We start from the raw sequence: 20093 nt of genomic DNA on the forward strand, positions 1-20093 counted from the left end.
GAGGATATTCGCCTGTACATACAGCATGCGTTGTTGCCTATAAATATCCTCATCATCTGTCATTTGTTCTGTAATAATATGCCCTAGATATTTTATCTTATTACAGACACTAAGATTGTTGTCAGACAATTTAAAATCAGGATATCTTAGGCATTTATCCTCTTTGGTTCTACAGGCCATAACAGCACTTCTACTAGCATTATATTTAATGTCATGTTCCACACCATACACAGAACATATAGTAAGGAGCTGCTGGAGACCAGCGCTAGATGGACTAAAGACCACAAGATCATCTGCATACATAATATGGTTCACTAAAATATTACCAATCACGTACCCAGTGTTACAGGCTTTCAATTGTTTAGACAGATCATCAATATATAGATTAAAAAGGACTGGGGACAAAATTCCCCCTTGTCTAACACCATTGCTAACCCCAAATGGGGCTGAGACCCTATTGCCCCATTTTATTTGCATAGTCTGGTGGGCATACCAGTAGGCCAGAATTGTAACAATGTATTCAGGCACCCCTCTTTGACTCATTTTACCAAACAGCTTTCTGTGATTAACACGGTCAAAGGCTTTGGAAGCATAAATAAAGCACACAAGGATTGAAGAGTTTTTGCCTCTATATTTGTTTATAATCTCCTTTAGGGCATATATGCATAAGTCAGTGCCATGTTTAGCTTTAAAGCCAAACTGGTATTCTATAGTATTGTCTGATTTGATTGAACAGCATGTAAAAAAAAAAATTTCAGTACATGTGACAAACTTAAACCCAAAACACATGTGGCAAAGCCTCTTGTAGCTGAAATGTGTAGGAAGAAACTGCAGATGCTGGTTTAAATCAAAGATAGACGCAAAATGCTGGAGTAGCTCAGCGGGACAGGCAGCATCTCGAGAGACAAGGAATGGGTGAAGTTTCGGATCGAGACCCTTCCTCAGCATTTTGTGCCTATCATTGATTTAAACCAGCATCTGCAGTTTCAGTCTGAAGAAGGGTCTCGACCCGAAACTTCACCCAATCCTTCTCTCCAGAGATGCTGCCTGTTCCGCGGAGTTACTCCAGCATTTTGTGTCTATCTTATAGCTGAAGATGAATCACTGTTAGAATGGGGAATGTTTCTTAAGCCAACCTTTTGCAAATTCAGCCTTTGAAGAGACTTTTGTAAATTCTTATCATGATGCACTGCCATTTATACACAATAAAATGATTTCACAAAGTATCCAAAAATAAATCCAATGTTACAAAGCATCTTATAGCTGGTCTAGTTACTGTTACAGTACGGGAATATTTTTTTAAACCAACCTTGTGAAAATTCAGCCTGGGAAGAGACTTTTGAAATCTTTCATTCGTACACCAAAAGGGTTTTCCCGAGGTATCCAACAATAAATCAAATATTAAAGTTTCCTATAGGTGAAGAAAGTGGTTGAATAATTCTGCAGATCAAGCAGCATCTCTGGTTCTTTGGATGCTGCCTGAACAGCTGAGTTACTCCAGCACTTTGTGTCCTTTTAAAAAAAAATTGTAAACCAGCAATATATGCTGAAGCAAAGCAAGAATTTCATTGTCCTATCAGGGACACATGACAATAAACTCACTTGAAGTTGACTTTGCAACTCCTTGTTTATACATCTTATAGCTGAAGTTTACTCACTGTTACAATGTGGGAATGTTTATTAAACCAACAAGTTCAGCCTAGGACAAGACTTTTGTAAACTCTCACCATGATACACTGCAGTTTATACACAATAAAAGGACTTCCAAAAGTATCCAAATATAAATACAAATACAAAACATCTTATAGCTGAAGTTTATTCAGTACTAAAATATGGGAATGTTTATTAAACCAATCTTAGGGAAATTCTCGGGTCTGGGGAAGACTTTTGAAATCTTTTATTCACCCTTCAAAGGGATTTCCCCAAAGTATCTAATAATAAACGTAATGTTGCAAAGCATCTTGTGGCTTAAGTTTTGTCACTGTTGCAACGTATAAACAAACCTTGTATTTGGGAACAATGTACCTGGTGGGTGGAAGAGTGAAGGATGAGATGAAGAGAGGAGTCTGAAGAAGGGTCTCGAAACGTAACCCTGTAGCGGCGCCTGCTAGAGCACGCAGATATCGAACCCGGCGTTTGGAAGCCGCGGTCACGTGACTCAGGAGGGGCTGTTGTTTTCGCGCGGTTTTCCCCCTGCGCGTGTTAGTTCAGCACTGACCACCATTGTGACCAGACGTGTCTGTTAAACCTGTATGCTGCAACTTGAACTTTCGAATAAAGTATTGTTGAAAACTCCAGGAGTCGTTTATCAGACCAATAAAACCCATTCTTTCTCTCCAGAGATGATGCCTGTCCCGCTGAGTTACTCCAACACTTTGTGTGTGTGTGGTGTGTATGTATGTATGATGCGTGTGTGTGTGTGTGTGTGTGTCTTTTTGTCTATGCATTTTGAGGTGTCTACCAAAGATACTAGAGGATAAATAGATTACTAGAAGATAAAAGTTCCTCTAATATCTTTGGTGTCTACTGCTGGCTCCAGGAGCAAAGGCCATAGAGCCAGCTCTGCGGAGGGGAGGCTGGCTGGACTATGGTACCTTCCTCAACTTTGGTGCCACTGTGTTGTGTCGTGGACTTCTGTGTTTGTACTTTTGTTTTCATTTTAATATGTTTTATTCGTTTATTATTTGTTTATTTTTTTTATGATACTTGACTGTAAGGAAAATTCATTTTGTTGTCTCTAATATGAGATAATGACAATAAATTGAATACAATACAATATTTGTTCAGGAGCAAACTCTATAATAATTTTTCACACAGAGAGTGGTGAATCTGCAATTCTCTGCCACAGAAGTTAGTCGAGGCCAGTTCATTGGCTATATTTAAGAGTGAGTTAGATGTGGCCCTTGTGGCTAAAGGGATCAGGGGTATGGAGAGAAGGCAGGGATGGGATACTGAGTTGGATGATCAGCCATGATCATATTGAATGGCGGTGCAGGCTCGAAGGGCCTGAAGAAGGTTTCGGCCCTGCAACGTTGCCTATTTCCTTCGCTCCATAGATGCTGCTGCACCCGCTGAGTTTTGAGCTTTTTTGTGTAACCTTCGATTCTCCAGCATCTGCAGTTCCCTCTTAAATACTCCTGCACCTATTTTCTATGTTTCTATATGTGTGTCTTTGTGTCTATGCGTTTTGAGGTGTCTACCAAAGATACTAGAGGATAAATAGATACTAGAAGATAAAAGCTCCTCTAGTATCTTTGGTGTCTACTGCTGGCTCCAGGAGCAAAGACTATAGAGCCAGCTCTGCTCAATGATCTTTGTTCAGGAGTGCAGTCAGAGCACGGTTGTCCCTGCCCGGTCCGGTCCGGCTGCCAGCCGCGCCTGCGCGTTGGCGCCACTGCGGGCGGGGCGGGGCGGGGCGGGGCGGCCATTTTCTTGTCCGGAGAGGGATCGGGCGTCGAAGCGGCGGCGCTGCCACTTCCCCGCGTTTTCGCAGCCTCCCCCGCACTTTTTTTTAAACAGATAGAATCTTCGCTCTGAAGGGTTTTGTGTGCGGGGGGGGGGGAAGGGGGGGAGAAGGAGGAAGCGGGTCCGTTCTGTCTGTGTGGGGGAGAGGGAGCGAGGGAGAGAGTGATCGATCGGCCGGTCCCCGCTGCGAGCCGGCGGCCAGCGTCGTCGTTGAGCGATGGACGAGAAAGTGTTCACCAAGGAGCTGGACCAGTGGATCGAGCAGCTGAACGACTGCAAACAGCTGACCGAGAGCCAAGTCAAGACGCTGTGCGAGAAGGTGAGGGGGAAGCTGCCGGCCGGGCCTAATGCACCGAGCCCACAGCGATTAATTTTTTTATTTTAACCCCCCCCCCCACACCCACACATTCATCCATCACTGCATATCGAAGGATCGGCTGCATTTCACTCGCAGCGTCGAGGGTTTTATTCACCTGATGTCTGCGCGGTGCAAAATTAATGGCCTTTCAAAGTGTGTGTGTGCACCTAAAATGGCGCCTTCCGGCCGGAGGCCTCACGGCAACTGCAAATACAGCTCGCAGTCATTCTCTCTCTCCTCTCGGTTGTCCCCCCCCCCCCTCCGGCCCCCCCCCTCCTCCCCCCCTGGCTCTCACCCCCTCCTCGCTCCATTTCCTCTCCCCCCCCCCGAAGCCCCCCCCCCCCCCCTCTCCCCCCGTCTCTCTCTCCCCCCCCTCTCCCCCACTCCCCCCCCCTCCCCTCCCCCCCCCCCTTCTCCCCCCCCCCCTTCCCCCCCCTCTCCCCCCCCCCCCCCTCTCCCCTCTCTTCCCCCCCTCTCTTCCCCCCCTCTCCCCCCCCCTCCCCCTCTCTCCCTCCCCCCTCCTCTCCCTTCCCCCCTCCTCTCTCCTTCCCCCCCTCCCCCCCCCCCTCCTTCTCTCTCTCCGCCACCCCCCCCCCTCCCCTCCCCCTCCCTCTCCCCCTCCCCCCTCCCCTACCCCCCCCCTCTCCCCCCCCCCCCCCTTTTCCCCCCCCTCTCTCCCCCCCCCCTCTCTCCCTCCCCCCTCTCTCCTTCCCCTCCCCCCCCCCCCCCTCCCCCCCCCTCCCCCCCCTCTCCCCCCCCCCCCCCCTCTCCCCCCCTCTCTCGCCCCCCTCTCCCCTTTCCCCCTCTCTCCACCCCTCCCCCCCCTCTCCTCCCCCCTCTCCCCCCCTCTCCCCCCCCCCCCTCTCCCCCCCCCCCCCCCCTCCCCTCTCCCCCCCCCCCTCTCCCCCCCCCCCCCCCTCCCCCCCCCCCCCCCTCCCTCCCCCTCCCCCCCCCCCCCCCCCCCCCCCCCCCCCCCCCCCCCCCCCTCCCCCCCCTCCCCCCCCCCCCCCCCCCCCCCCCTCCCCCCCCCCCCCCCCCCCCCCCCCCCCCCTCTCCCCTCCTCTCCCCCCCCCCCCCCTCCTCCCCCCCCCCCCCCCCCCCCCCCCCCCCCCTCCCTCCCCCCCCCCCCCCCCCCCTCCCCCCTCTCTCCCCCCCCCCCCCCCCTCCCCCCCCCCCCCCCCCCCCCCCCCCCCCCCCCCCCCCCCCCCCTCCCCCTCCCCCCCCCTTTCCCCCCCCCCCCTCCCCCCCCCCCCTTTCCCCCCCCCCCCCCCCCCCCCCCCTCCCCCCCCCCCCCCCCCCCCCCCCCCCTCCCCCCCCCCTCCCTCCCCCCCCCCCCCCCCTCTCCCCCCCCCCCCCCCCCTCCCCCCCCTCTCCTCTCCCCCCCCCCCCCCCCCCCCCCTCTCCCCCCCCCCCTCTCCCCCCCCCCCTCCCCCTCCCCCCCCTCCTCCCCCCCCCCCCCCCCCCTCTCCCCCCCCCCCCCTCTCTCTCCCCCTCCCCCTCTCTCCCCCCCCCCTCTCCCCCCCCTCTCCCCCCCCTCTCTCCTCCTCCCCCCCCTCCCCCTCTCTTCTCTCCCCCCCCTCTCCCTCTCCCCCCCCTCCCTCCCTCCCCCCCTCCCCCCTCTCCCCCTCCCCCTCTCCCCCCCCCACCCCTCTCTCTCTCCCCTCCTCTCTCCCCCTCTCTCCCTCTCCCCCTCCCTCTCTCTCCCTCTCCCCCCCTCTCTCTCCCCCTCCCCCTCCCCCTCTCTCTCCCCCTCCCTCCCCCCTCCCCCTCTCCCCCCCCCTCCCTCCTCCCCCCTCCCCCTCTCCCCCCCCCCCCCCCTCCTCCCCCCCCCTCCCCCCTCTCTCCCCTCCTCCCCTCTCTCTCTCCCCCTCCTCCCCTCTCCCTCCCTCTATCTCCCTCCTCCCTCTCTCTCCCCCTCTCCCCCCCCTCCCCCTCTCTCCCCCCCCTCCTTCCCTCCCTCCTCCCCTCCTTCCCTCCCTCCTCCCTCCTTCCCCCCCCCCTCGCTCTCCCTCCCCCCTACTCCACCCCTTCTCTTCCAACCCTTCTCTCTTCCCCCCCTCCACCCATTCTCTCCTCCCTCCACCCACCCCCCATGGGGCATGTGTATGCCCCATAGTTAATGTTGGTGCTTTTCTGGGCTTGTGTTTAATATTCGTATTCAATATTTTTATTGCATGCCATGTAGTTAATCATGGTGCTAATTTGGGTCTGTGTTTAATATTTGTGTTTAATATTGATATTGCCTTCCTTGTAGAGGTGACCTGATAGAGGTATCTAAAACTTTTATAACGGGCAGAGGTTAACCAGTCAGAATCTACTTTTCATAGTAGGGTTATCAAAGAATTTAAGTGGATGTCGACTGGCTGAAGGAATGTGTAGATAAGTGGAAGTTGAAACGTAATGTTCAGTAATATAAATGTTATATTTTGGTAGGAGGGCAGTGATGCGCACATAGACTATATCAAAACTATCAAGGAAGATTAAACATTTTTTTGTTTGTTTTCAAGGGAAAAAACAGCTTAACTGTATACAGTACAAGTGCAAGGGAATTATAATAAACCTAGATAAAATACTGGTTCAGCTACTGGTGAGGTAGTCTATCCTATCCTTAAGGGAAGATTTAAGGTGTAAAAGTGTACAAGGTATCAACCAAATTGAAGGAATTTATGTAGGAAGGAACTGCAGATTTTGGTTTAAACCGAAGGTAGACAGGAAATGCTGGAGTACTCAACGGTACAGGCACCATCTCTGGAGAGGAGGAATGGGTTGAGAAGCCGTGTGTTCGCAAGCATGTATGATGGAGGAATAGTATAGACAGATCTGATGGAGGAAGGTATAGACAGAGTAGTTGTGGGGAAATTATTCCCATTGATTTTTCCAGAAATTAGGGGGTGGAGAATGACAGATTGCAGAGTTTGAGGGCAGCACAGTGGATTGCAGAGTTTGAGGGCTGGTAGAGTGGATGCCTCATGGTGCCAAAGCCTGGGTTTGATCTCGCCCTCTGCTGCTGTCTGTGTGGGGTTTGCATGTTCTTCCTGTGATTGTTGGAGCTTCCTCGGGGTGCTCTGGTTTCCTTCCACGCCCCAAGGTTTGTAAGTTAATTTGCCCCTCTATGTAGGGAGTGGATGGGAAAGTGGGATAACGTAAAATTAACGTGAACAGGTGGTCGGCTTGGACTTGGTGGGTCAAAAGGCCTGTTTCCATGTAATATCTTTCAATCATTGAAAACATTTTCCCACTGGTTAATGTATGGAATGTGCTGTACAGGGCAGTTGTGGAACAGCAATGTGTTATTTTCAAATGGGAGTGAGATAACTATCTGAAAGGAAATAAATGGGAATGGGACTAGATTTGCTCTCATAATGCTGGTGAGCTGAAAGCTTCCTATACTATAGCTATAATGATTTTGATTATTTTCTTTTGTTCATATCACATTTTTTGGATATTTGCAATTCACTTACTAATCTTTTTAGATTATATAATTATGTGTTTTACTAGAGGGTGTGTTTTTAAAACTAGGTTGACGTCATTGAAGAATGAAATGCGTGTTCGCCCTTTCAATACGTTGTTCTGTCTCCAGTTCTACTTAAATGACCAGTTATTTTGTCTTGCAACATTTTAGATGTAGTCGTCATGTATTTTAATTGACACTCGCCTTTCTTTCACAGGATGTCAAATGCATGGAAATGGGTCATTTGATATGAAAAATCATATTTTCTGACAATCCCCATTTCTCAACTTTTGAATTTAGCTTTGCAATACAAACTTTAAACTCATGATTTGTTCAAGTGGTTTTGAAGCTTATGTAACTTAAATGGTCTGTATGTCAATGCAAAAACAAAGCTTTGCATGTTCAAAATTTAAAGTGGAACAATATTGGGAATAATCAGCAGATCAGGCAGCATCTGTGAAAGGAAAAAACAGGACATTGACCTGACATATTGATAATTCTTTCTACAATGCTGCCTAACTTGAGCGTTTCTAACATCCTATACTTTTTATAATTTGATCACGTCTTACAATGAGGCTTGCATGTATAGATTGTCTATGTACATGTATTTAATGTAATATTTAAATCTGGGCTATTTGGGGTGTTTGATAATCTTCAAGGAATGTTTAAACATTTAATGTTTGAGGTATTTAGCCTAGAATTACTTTCAGGGTTTATTTTTCCCTTCTGGAGCGCAACTGGCCACAAAACATTAATTATTCATTATCACTAAAATAGTGATATTTTTGGTGTTATTGTGGTTTAAGGCCAAGACTGACAATGAGCGTTGAGGTAGGGAACACTCTTAATGATGGATTCATTATAGTCATGGGGTCATACAATGTGGTAACACACCCTTCGACTCAACTTGCCCACACAGACCACCATGTCCCCTCTACACTAGTCCTACTTGTCTGCGATTGGCCCATATCCCTTTAAACATATCCTTTCCATGTCTAAACGTTTCTTATATATTGTGAAAGTACATGCCCTGGCAACTCGTTCCATGCACCCAATACCCTTTGTGTGAAAAAGTTGCTCCTCAGGTTCTTATGAAATCTTTCTCACCTTAACATGTCCTCTGGTCTCGATTCCCGAACTCTGGGTAAGATACTTTGTTTGTCTACCTGATCTATTCCTCTCATCATTTTGTACACGTTATGATATAATTAAGGTTACCTAATGCTTAGTTGTGTAATACTTTTCAGTTCCTGATTATTTCCATGGATACAGTGTCAATCTGTGTGCTAGAATGAGGGTAATGCATGAACTGACATTATTGTTCAATTTATCGAAATGGTGATGTGCCTCAAATTTAGCCTCGAGAGTCTAACACAGCTGCAATGTGACACTGCAGACCTATGCAATTTTGGTTTTCTACATTATGTAACTTCTTTATAATTCATTATTTAATGATTTTGCAGCCCAAGTGGTAGACATGGCTAAAGTAACAGCGTGACTTGTAATTGAGCCATCCAGATAATCTGCTGTGTCTTGCATCACAATGGTGATTGCATCTCCGAAGTATTTTTGCAATAAATCACTTTAGGACATTACAGATAATGAAATGCACTATAAATACTAGTCTTTGTTATCTTTTCTCAGCCTGATCTGTGATGTAGATCAACAGATCCTCTTGTTATTTAACAGGGTTATGGAGAAAATTGTAATGCAGCTGATGACTGAATTGAAAGGGGAAAAACGCTATGAAAGATGAATCAAAGCAACACCTAAGAAATCCTTTGGGTAGTGAAGTAGGAATTTTATTTGTATATAGGGTGCTAGTATAAACTACGATTTTTGATAAACTAAGATGGGCTGAGAATCTTTACACAAAAGAATACCCCACTTTATGGAAATATTGTGATTATTGAGGAATGAAATATTTGCACAGAATATGTGATCTTAATTTGAGAAAAGTGGATAGAGTTTGATAGCCAACAGATTAATTAGAGCTCATTAATAGGGTTTTTCAGAAAGGTTTTGTTATATTAGTATGAATGTACAACCATTGTAACTATTGCATTAAAAAAAAACTAATGCTTTGGCAAACATAAATTCAGCTATATTTGCATTTTTATGATACAATGTAGAAAACCTCTCATAATTGCAGACTTTCATGGAATATGTAGACTCACTTGAAACTATTGTTAACAGATACAATTTGATAATTCACGTGACTATTTAGTGAACCGTTATGGATAGTTATTGTGAGGAACTTTATTGCAGAAGTGGTCAGTATTTAGAAAATAGTTTGGGCAAGAAAGAAAGGACTTTAAAACATACTAGACCGGGGGTGGGGGGGGGCTGCAGTGTCACACACACACACACACACACACACACACACACACACAACACACACACACACACACACACACACACACACACACACACACACACACACACACACACACACACACACACACACACACACACACACACACACACACACACACACACACACACACACACCCTTCCCACCCCTGATATTATTCATTGGGTCCTTTTACCCCGTCTACGCCCTATCTCGAGGGGAAGAGAGAGGGGGGGGGAGGGGGGTTCGTTAGCTTTAAAAAAAAATCTCAGATTTGTGAACAATTTTAATTAAAAAACTCAAATAATGAATCAAATTTTCAGATGAGGCGATTTTCGAGCATGAGGTGAATCTCTATCAGAATATGTAAAAAATGTCACCGTTAACGCGTCGTGTTTTCGAGGAGATGTGAATCACAGAATCGCACAAATACATCCACATCCAAGATCAGAGTTTTATAAGCATATTGATGGGGGGGGGGGGAAGATTAAATGTCAGCTGAGCTTTTACGGTTAGGCTAAGTCATTATGAATGTCTTTGGACCTTTTAGCGGACAAACATTCAGAAATTGTGTAGATTCAAACATATACCATTGAACTGTATCAGCCTACTCTCTCTCTCTCTCTCTATATATATATAAAAGTTTGTGTTCTTGAAATTGGAACACAAATTTGTTAACAATCTACAAAGTGTATCTGAACACTTAAGATTTCAATTGAACTCATTGTTTAAAAGGAAACTAAGTCATTTGACAACTTTTCGGGGGGGGGGGGGGGGGTTATTTGATTTTGGAAATGATTTATCTGATCGGGTTTTGAAACCTTTAAGGCAGTGATTGCTAGAGAGCTGGAGTAACAGTACATTTTGCATGTTTAAAGAATGAGTATTTAATGATTCTTCATTCTTTGTCACAGATTTGTCATTACTAATATCTCCAGAATTAAATTGAATGGTTATTAACTGACTTGAACAGAAGGGTGAATGAGAAAGTAGAGCTGGGGAGCGTCTTTTATGGATAATATTAAGCAGATGTTAAATGCTTACTATTAGTACAGGTTTTTAGTAAACCACATATCCACCCAAAGTCTGCCAATTGTTTCAGAATGAAATAGGGGTGTTATTTTAGGCTTTATATCATTACTTTGGATAAATTAGTGGGTTATGGGTTTAAGCTGTATTTTTTTACTCTAATGTTAAGGCTTGATAGTTCAGTAGAATATTTGGATGCAGCATTTTCTGGGTAAAATAAGGCAATCCCTTATGTGGGTGTGGCTGTTTTCATCTATGTGAAATTGGATAAGAGGTAATCCATCAAATGGAAATTGCTTTGTGGTATCATGAGAGGCTTGATTTAGACCTGTTTGTGTGTCCTCCATTCATCTCCTATTAATGACAGAACAAATGAAGTTAAATGTTGGAATGCATTGATATCAAAATACCATAATACAGATTCAGTACTGTGGGGTTGTAATAAATTTAGATAACTGCATGCGTATGACATCAGAACTGCTGTAATGAACTGCTTTGGATGAGCATATGATTTGCTAGGGACCAATCAAAATTGAGTGGCAGTGATAAAATGTCTTGTCCTTTAAGCTTTTGCTTGTGGAACAGATGTATTTCATTTCATGCCTGATCCAAAAATTAATCTTAAAGGCAGAAATGGATAAATACAAGGTACACAAAAATGCTGGAGAAACTCAGCGGGTGCAGCAGCATCTGTATCACAAAGCTAACTAATGGATAAATACATTTAGTTATGCGCTCTTTCTCTTATGATTTCTATTTTTCTAGACCATTTGAAGTTTTCTAAAACAGCAATCTAACGTGTCTTTTGTCCTAATCGATATGTTGAGGCTGTTGAAGATTTTCTTGTTTAGGTCAATAGAGATTAAAGCATAGTTGTTACTTGTATTTGACTGCAAAGAAAATAAGTTTCAACGTTTTTGCAGTCTCCTATGCCAAATTGTGAGATAAATTTGAAAAACAAACTGCAGACACTAAGCCTTTTTTTTTAAAGAAGTTAACCAGCAAAAGTGAATGGTAAAATTAACACATTTTGGGTCATTCACCAGAAGCACTCTTTATATCTGAATTGGTGCTGCCTGCTATTGGATTAATTTACGTTTATGTCTTCTGAGAAAATAAATACATTTCATATTGCACAATATTGTCAAAACCTGTCTGCATCAAAATGACTGGAGCCTGGTGATGCTCGATTTTTTGCTTGTGAGATGGTGCTCACAAAGTAATGTCGTGGTTAGGGAGGTCTTAATGTTCCTTCCATTGTGAGATGACTGCCTTTCTGATGCCTGATGACGTTAATTTCTCAGTTTGGTAGGATCTTGAATGTCAGGGTTGTTGATGACTTTTTCATTTGGGGTTTTGGTGAGTAGCTATGCCTGTTATAATCTCTCCATCTAGTGTCTGTCTTTCAGCCAGGTCTGCCACTGTACCTCTACCTTCAGGTGCCTATAAAATTCATAGGTCTTGTATTGATGAATGATTGTCACGCGTACCAAGGCGCAGTAAAAATCTTTTTTTTTGCATGCAATCCAATGAAATGCCTTAATTTGCAGTTAGTTCACTCTTTAATCTGTGGAGTAATCAAGTGTTCCAGTTACAGAATCCAATAATCTCTTCACAGATTCCAATTGCTGTTGGGGCAGCCCATAAACTGTGGACAGTTTGCAGATGGGGGGCAGTTTTGTTGATTGTGTGGTGCTAACTTGGAAGGGCTTGCTTCATGAGACGGGTCGGTGAAAGCTCCATCCTTGGCTGTTCAATCTCGTCCAAGTCTTTGATATAACCATTTAGGAACTAAGTTCCCAAAAGACTGCTTAAGAATAAGACCCTCCTGAATTTCACTTTGGAAGTCTGTCACAATCTTATGTTTGCTTTGTGATGGCATGCAAGCTATAATATTAATGGTGGGATTGTCATATGCTGCTTTCATATCCCGTACTGCCTTCTCTCCATAGTTTAGCCACAAGGGCCACATCTAACTCCCTCATTCTGGAGTTTAGAAGGATGAGAAGGGATCTAATTGGAACATATAACATTATTAAGGTTTTGGACAGGCTAGAGGCAGGAAACATGATGTTGGTGGAGTCTAGAACCAGGGCCCACAGTTTAAGAATAAGGGGTGAGCCGTTTAGAACTGAGATGAGGAAACACTTTTTCTCACAGAGAGTTGTGAGACTGTGGAATTCTCTGACTCAGCGGGCGGTGGAGACGGGTTCTCTGGATACTTTCAATAGACTAGATAGGGCTCTTAAAGATAGTGGAGTCGGGGGATATGGGGAGAAGGCAGGAACGGGGTACTGATTGGGGAAGATCAGCCATGATCACATTGAATGGCGGTGCTGGCTAGAAGGGCTGAATAGCCTACTCCTGCACCTATTGTCTATTGTCCTCCCCCATTGATTAAACCTCCTCCACTGATTAAACGCAAATCTTTGATCAATGCTGATGTTTCTTTTTATCCTTGAACTTTAATTTACTAACTTCATAATAATTTATCTCCTGCTTACATGTACGTTACATGTAATGCAGCTACCCGTAGTTCTACAATTTCTCAGTTCCAACAAGTTTTCCTTTGCTAGCCTGTAACAACTCCTGTTATTTCCTGTAGGTTACTTGCCAGCGTATTAAAAAAAAAAAGATACATTCTACATCCACAACCTTTCATCGGATATCTTTCACCTTGCAGCTATCTGGCATTATCATGGGTGTTCTGGAAATATATTATTCACTTGATTTCTGAAAACAAGCTAGAAGTTGAAAAGTGAAATTCCTGAGAGCCAAATGTAATAAGGGACTGTTTCCTTATAAAATATAGAGAGATACAGCGTGTTTAAACTCTAGTCAGAAATGCAGACTCACGTGAATCATTTAGGGGAAGAGTGTGGCTGTTAAGGTCAAATTGTAGCGGGTGTAGATTTTCTGAAAAGTCGTTGGAGTAGCTTAGTGAGTCAGATAGCATCTCTGGAGAACATGGATAGGTGATGTTTTGGGTCGTGACCCCTCAGATTGATTGATGGGGAGCAGTGCGTGCAGAAAACTGGAAGTGAGGTGGGGCAGTTTAAGCCTAGCAAGTAATGGGTGGACACCGTGTGAGGGGGAGGGTGGGGGTTGATATGCTGTTGGTTGGACAAAGGCAGGAGATGAAAAGACAAGGATTGTTGAGTTACGGATTGTGAAGCTGGAGGCAGGAATGTAGATGGGAGTGGGTCCAGGATGGCACAGGACCTCCACAGATGCTGCCTGGCCTATTGAGAAAACGGTATCTCATTATTTTGCATAAACCAAGAAAGAGCAGGATTTCCCAGGACTAATTTTCTAGTACAGGATATCACCGTTGATTTTAAAAAGTGCGCATGAAGTTCGGGGTCTAAAAAGATGACAAATTAATTTTACTTTGAAATCAAATCGCCTCTCCTTTAAGTAATTTCATTATGAAAATTAAAAATGTCTATTGTGATTTTTGTTATTCATTTTAACCAGCATTGAAGTTTAATATTTAGAGTTTGAATTCTGTTATCCCAGCTAAGTGCTGACAATTGTTAGTCAAATACTTGTGCGGGAGAATTATGTAGTTTAGTTTTGACAAAAATAAATACTGGAAATATTCAGGTTGGATAACAGTTGGCTGATCTGAATCTTGTAGAATTATCCTTATAATCTTGTGTACTTCATTAAATTCACTTAGAAAGAGCTCTCAGCAAAGTGGTTGACCCAAGATATTGGCAGTTTTTTCTCTCAGATTATTTCTAATGCTTCTGTTTCAGATTTGAACATCCGTAGTATTTTACTTTTCCATATTGGAACTCTATTAACGGTTGAGTCTCCTTAATGGTTGCTTGACTGGCCTTTCCCATGGCTTCAGTAACTGCTGCTAATATTCCTGCCTCTTGTAAAAGGTCTTTATTTTTAGGGGCAGCAGGCGTTACTGTTTCAGTCAGTGATGTAGCAGTATGTCTCAGTTACTCCCTTACCGATTGGCAATAAATAGTAGTGTAGACCATCAGCTGAATTTTTCTTTACAGCTAATATCTATTTAACTTATTTTTGTGGATTATGTTAAGGTAGATTTATGCATATTCGATTGAACTTGGTCAAATATCTGTTGATTAATATTATATTTGCATCTCTGCATTTCCTCTAGTGATACACATTTGATCCTTTGTTTTTTTGCCGTTAACAATAGAACTTGGGGAATAAAAACAAAATAAAAAGTAGCTCCAGATATTTAAATTAATATTTTTCCTTCTCATTTTGGTTCTTTCCCGGTGCTGATTGTTTTAAAATTGGTATCTACATTGTCCCATCTCGCAGCAGCAATAACTATTGAACTAATTTCTTCATTTTTGTTTTTGTTTAGTCGAAAGAAATCTTGACAAAGGAATCAAATGTGCAGGAGGTGCGATGCCCTGTAACAGTTTGTGGCGATGTCCATGGGCAATTTCATGACCTCATGGAACTTTTTAGAATTGGAGGCAAATCACCAGACACAAATTATCTTTTTATGGGAGATTATGTCGATCGAGGTTATTATTCAGTTGAAACAGTCACACTCCTAGTAGCTCTTAAGGTATTCATTTTTATTTACAAAATATTACATTTTAACATTTTCTGGAAAATTCTGATATTTACTTTTATTGTAAAATGTGCAGGAAATTGTTCACTTTAAAAAAAAAAACAACAAAAAAAACGTAATTATCCAATTCGTATTGTGATTTTTTTTTTTCATTTTGCAGTATTTAGAGAACGCTATTTCCTTTAATTTAAATTATGAAGTAGAATTCCAGTGTTCTAATTTCAGTGAAGTGGAGACGATAGTATATGCACCCTGTACATTCCAGCAATGAGCTAATTCAGTCCCTACAAATGAATACTCCAGTACAATACTGTCCAGCAACATTTTACTGCATTGGGTCAAAAGATGGCCTGACAAGGGGATGTGTGGCTCAGCTGCACTCTTCACGGTTCTTATATCTCATTGCCTACCAGGAAAGATGGGAGGGGGAGAGTTATTTGCCTAGGATCTCCCTGAAAAGCTGAATAAAAAGGGATTCTCTGCAATACCAACTGTTCCCAGAAAATAAGATTGTCCACTTAATCCATCAGCTAGAATGTTCTAAACAAGGTTAAACTGTCATTTAAAAAAAAAAAGACATATCACTAAATAGAGGTGCAGATGATAAAGTGTAGGGTTATTTTAGTGTAAAATATAGCTCTGGTTTCAGTTGGGAGTTAGCGATTTTAGTGGTTATTGCTTTTTAAGGAATCAACCATTTAATGGTTAAAATTATAATAATCAGTTAATGGTTAAAATTATAATAATCAGTGCACTGATTTGGCTTATTAAACTGCACAAATTAAAATCTCTTATTGAAGAAAAGGGGGCATTGTCTGTTTGCTAATATAAAAATGATTCTGTTTCAGGTACGTTATCGTGAACGTATCACAATACTTCGCGGGAATCATGAAAGCAGACAAATCACACAAGTGTATGGCTTTTATGATGAATGTTTAAGAAAATATGGAAATGCCAATGTGTGGAAATATTTCACAGATCTCTTTGATTATCTTCCGCTCACTGCCTTGGTAGATGGCCAGGTGAGTGTTTTTTTTTTTTAATTATGTAACCCCGAACTCTTTGTTGAATGGTAATTTATAGGTTAAACATAAATGCTTAGTGATTAAATAACCGCATGTGAAAGAACAATGATTAAGAATGTCAGTGTTTTCGGTTTGCAAAAGAGATTGTGCAATGATGCATGGGTTCCAACTGTGTCACTGTTTGCTAAGGACAAATATTAGTTGCCATCATATTTGAATGTATATGCTTATATAATAACAATCCTATTGTACTAATTTCAGAAAGCTTGAAATAAACTTTCAAGGTGACATACTTTAATTTTGCTGTGTTTTTTTTAAACTTCTTTAGATCTTCTGTCTCCATGGAGGTCTTTCTCCATCCATAGATACACTGGATCACATCCGAGCGCTTGATCGCCTTCAGGAGGTTCCACATGAGGTATGCTTTCAGAATTGCCATCAGTGTTTACTGCCTAAACAGATAATGAAATATTTGGTTATGATGGGTTTGTTTTCCTCTTATGTTTTTAGGGACCAATGTGTGACCTACTATGGTCAGATCCAGATGACCGTGGAGGTTGGGGTATATCTCCCAGGGGTGCTGGTTACACCTTTGGTCAGGATATTTCTGAGACTTTTAACCATGCAAATGGCCTTACGTTGGTCTCCAGAGCACATCAGCTGGTCATGGAGGTAAAATTCTATTGAGTGTACTCCCCCGAAGACCCCTAATAATTTATTTTGTTTTAGCAGATCGTGCTCATGATTTGAAATCCAATTTGACTTTATTGATAACCATACGCAAATATCCAAATAGCCAGGAGTGTTAAAATGCATGCTATCTAAAAGAGAAGCAATTTTGAATGACCGGAGTAATGTTAGCTCTATTAACTAGTCTGGATGTATTTATTTATAAAATAATACTTAGTAAGTTTGTTGGTATTCATTCTTTAAGATTTAAGGTCAGAGTTGCAGGTTATTTTGGCGGTGGGGGGAGGAGATGTCTATGCTTCTGTATAAAGTAAATCTCAGAAGAAATGGGAACATAAGTGGAAATCAGTAACTGGAAAGCAAATACAGCTTCCCTATCCATCATGTGGGAGCTCTCTGCTGACTGCACGTTTTTGAGGCGCTCTACTTTCTGAATGAAGAACTGTCTTTAGATCACGACCATTCCAACATTTCTTTAGTCCAGGGATGGGGAACATTTTCATGGTGGAAGGCCGCATTAAGTTAGCTGTAATCTAATAAGGCCACATCCAAGAAACTTCAATTAGATATACTTCAAAATGTACATTATTTTGTTAAAATATCCCTCATGACTTACTAATGTTTTAATTGTGGCCGTCAGTCGGGGAGGATTATTTCGTTGAATCTTCTTTTACTCTTTGGTATTTTAAATACGTTCATTTTAAGATTAAAATAAAAAATAATAAAAGATGAACAAAAACATTAATAATAATAATAAAGATTTGTTCTACAAAATTTGGATTCATTCAAAAGGCTGCACTTAATGGCCTAGAAGGCCGCAGGTTCCCCACCCCTGGTATAGTCCATCCCGATCCAGCAAGAGTAAGTTGCCTGTAAAAGGACATGATGCATAATTATTCATTTTACCGTCACAGTTACCTTGGGCCCTTGCTGTTCTAGAGGAATTTGCCTAACTCAATAACAGCTATTGTTTTAGTTGTTTGAACCTTTCCGAAATCCACTCCCTGGGATCTCCTGGTGTAGGTGCAGTTCTTGGGCTGTTGTTTAGTAAGCATTCTAGTGTAATAACTAATTGTTTTTTTTAAATCCGAATCTAATTTCATTTTTTGTTTATAGGGTTACAATTGGTGCCATGATCGCAACGTAGTAACAATTTTCAGTGCTCCAAACTACTGTTATCGTTGTGGTAATCAAGCTGCAATAATGGAACTTGATGACACTCTTAAATATTCTTTGTAAGTGATGCATATTGCTGTGTAATTAGAAAAAATGCTTTTTGTTGTAAATGTTTCTTCTAATTAGTATGTTGTGACATAATTGCATATTGTAGGTGAGGTATTGTAAGCCCAAGATGGGAGCTGAACAAACATGCCATTTTACTACTTTCAAATTGGGACAAGCTATTCACAAAGTGTACCAGTGATTTTTTTTTTTTGATATATAATTGTTAATTCAAATGCAGGAATGTTTTCCAATGAGCTACCCCAAGTTAACCCAGCACTGCTTCAGTGTTACCTTGAATTTTGCTGCTGTAATTTTTGTTAAATGGCATGCACAGAAGCAAAAGTCCAGATATGTTACGTGGAGACATAAGTTGTGAATCTGTTGGAACATTTTATTATTTACTCTAAATAAAGGTAAAGCCCCTCAGAATCCTACTGTCCATTTTGTTAAAAACATTTTCTTTCTCGGCTATTCTTAATTTTCCATTTCTTTATAGCCCCGAGCTTCCATTTATAGATTAGATTCTCTCAATTTGTATTAGTGACGTTTAATCATATGAATGGTTTTAAGAGTGGATTGCTTTAAATGTGTGTGCAACTGTATGGGTGGAAAGTGATACGAGAATTGCATTTCTAAGATGGCTTGTTTGCTGACTTTAAAAATAGTATGTGCCTCCAGCTTATTGTCTTTTGTGGCCAATTAACTGGTACTTTATTATCCTTGTGTTAGATGTAAGATATGCTCACAGGCTATGTACTGAAATGATAAAACTGTTATTTTCCTCCTTCCACAGCCTGCAGTTTGATCCAGCTCCTCGCAGAGGTGAACCACATGTGACTCGTCGCACCCCAGATTATTTCCTGTAACATCTTATGTACAGTATTGCCATGAATTAAAAGGTGGCCTGGCAGAATTGGAAGAGCAACTGTAACTCCAAATTACTAGCACGAATCTCAAACATTCGGAAACTTTCTGTCTTCACGGACCAAATGACGTGCCATAATAAATGCAAACCTCAGTCTGCAAACATCACATTGTTCTACTTGAGCACCTGTTCATCAATGCATGCTGATGTGTCAAAATTATGGGTCGAGAACCGTGGTTTGAGCCTAGTTTGTAGTTACTTTTGCTTTTTCAGAGATAAAGATGTAAACATTAAAACCTGCACCTCGTGATAATTCATTTAGCTATAGCATATCAAGCATGATCTGTAGATAAACAATAGCAGTAAACAATCAATGGAGCTTAAAGGAGCATTTTAAAATACAACGGCCTCCATTTGTGTGTACTGAAATCTTGTTTCAGGGAATAATGTTTAATTTAATTTGTCTACTGTTTCCCATGTATTTTTCACAATGTCCAATTCAAATAAGTTGTATGGAACAAAATTTTCCTTTTAAAGAATCATGGCAGGCGTCTGTGATGTTGTTTTCCATAAAATTATGAACTAAGAATTGAAATATTTCAGATTTTAATTGTATCAGGATGGAAGACTTAATGATGCCTTTATGTAAAATGGTTACACTAACATTTGAGTTTGTGTATCAAAGGCTCCAGGTTAAAATAATAAAGACTGAAAATACTCTTACAGGATATGTTTTTACATTTGAGAGGAGCCTAATGGCTAATTTGATTTATTAAATATCCCGATGAAATGTGATTAGAATTGGGGGAAAATGCTAACCTGGCATAACAATATCTAGCAAAAAGTAACATGAATTCATTGCTCATTGACACTGTAACTACTCTTGCATGTCTTGTAATTAGTTTTGAAGCACCAAGACCGTAGTCAGTATTATCTAATTCCTCATGGATTTCTAAAACCAAATCCGTCAGTTTTTCCTGGCAGTAATTTATTAAAATCTTTGTCTTTTCTTTCAAGAAGACAATATTTACATTTCAATTTACCCAAGTCCTATGCCATCCAA

At 42.3% G+C, this 20093-nt stretch overlaps 1 protein-coding gene across 1 annotated transcript; it reads left to right on the plus strand.

Moving 5' to 3' along the window:
• The first annotated feature begins 3565 nt into the window (after positions 1–3565).
• Positions 3566–19753, plus strand: LOC129701798 (serine/threonine-protein phosphatase 2A catalytic subunit alpha isoform). Its single transcript, XM_055643238.1, has 7 exons — positions 3566–3784; positions 15011–15220; positions 16075–16248; positions 16580–16669; positions 16762–16923; positions 18058–18176; positions 18959–19753. The coding sequence occupies exons 1-7, from the start codon at positions 3683–3685 to the stop codon at positions 19029–19031; spliced, it is 930 nt and encodes a 309-aa protein (XP_055499213.1). The 5' UTR covers positions 3566–3682; the 3' UTR covers positions 19032–19753.
• Positions 19754–20093: the final 340 nt, after the last annotated feature.

This window comes from Leucoraja erinacea, chromosome 11, assembly GCF_028641065.1.
Source record: "Leucoraja erinacea ecotype New England chromosome 11, Leri_hhj_1, whole genome shotgun sequence".
Classification (NCBI taxonomy): Eukaryota; Metazoa; Chordata; class Chondrichthyes; order Rajiformes; family Rajidae; genus Leucoraja; species Leucoraja erinaceus.

Coding starts and splice junctions, on each gene's coding strand:
- LOC129701798 (XM_055643238.1), top strand. CDS start 3,683: ATGGACGAGAAAGTGTTCACCAAGGAGCTGGACCAGTGGATCGAGCAG. Junction 3,785..15,010: donor TCAAGACGCTGTGCGAGAAG/GTGAGGGGGAAG, acceptor GTTTTTGTTTAG/TCGAAAGAAATCTTGACAAA. Junction 15,221..16,074: donor CACTCCTAGTAGCTCTTAAG/GTATTCATTTTT, acceptor ATTCTGTTTCAG/GTACGTTATCGTGAACGTAT.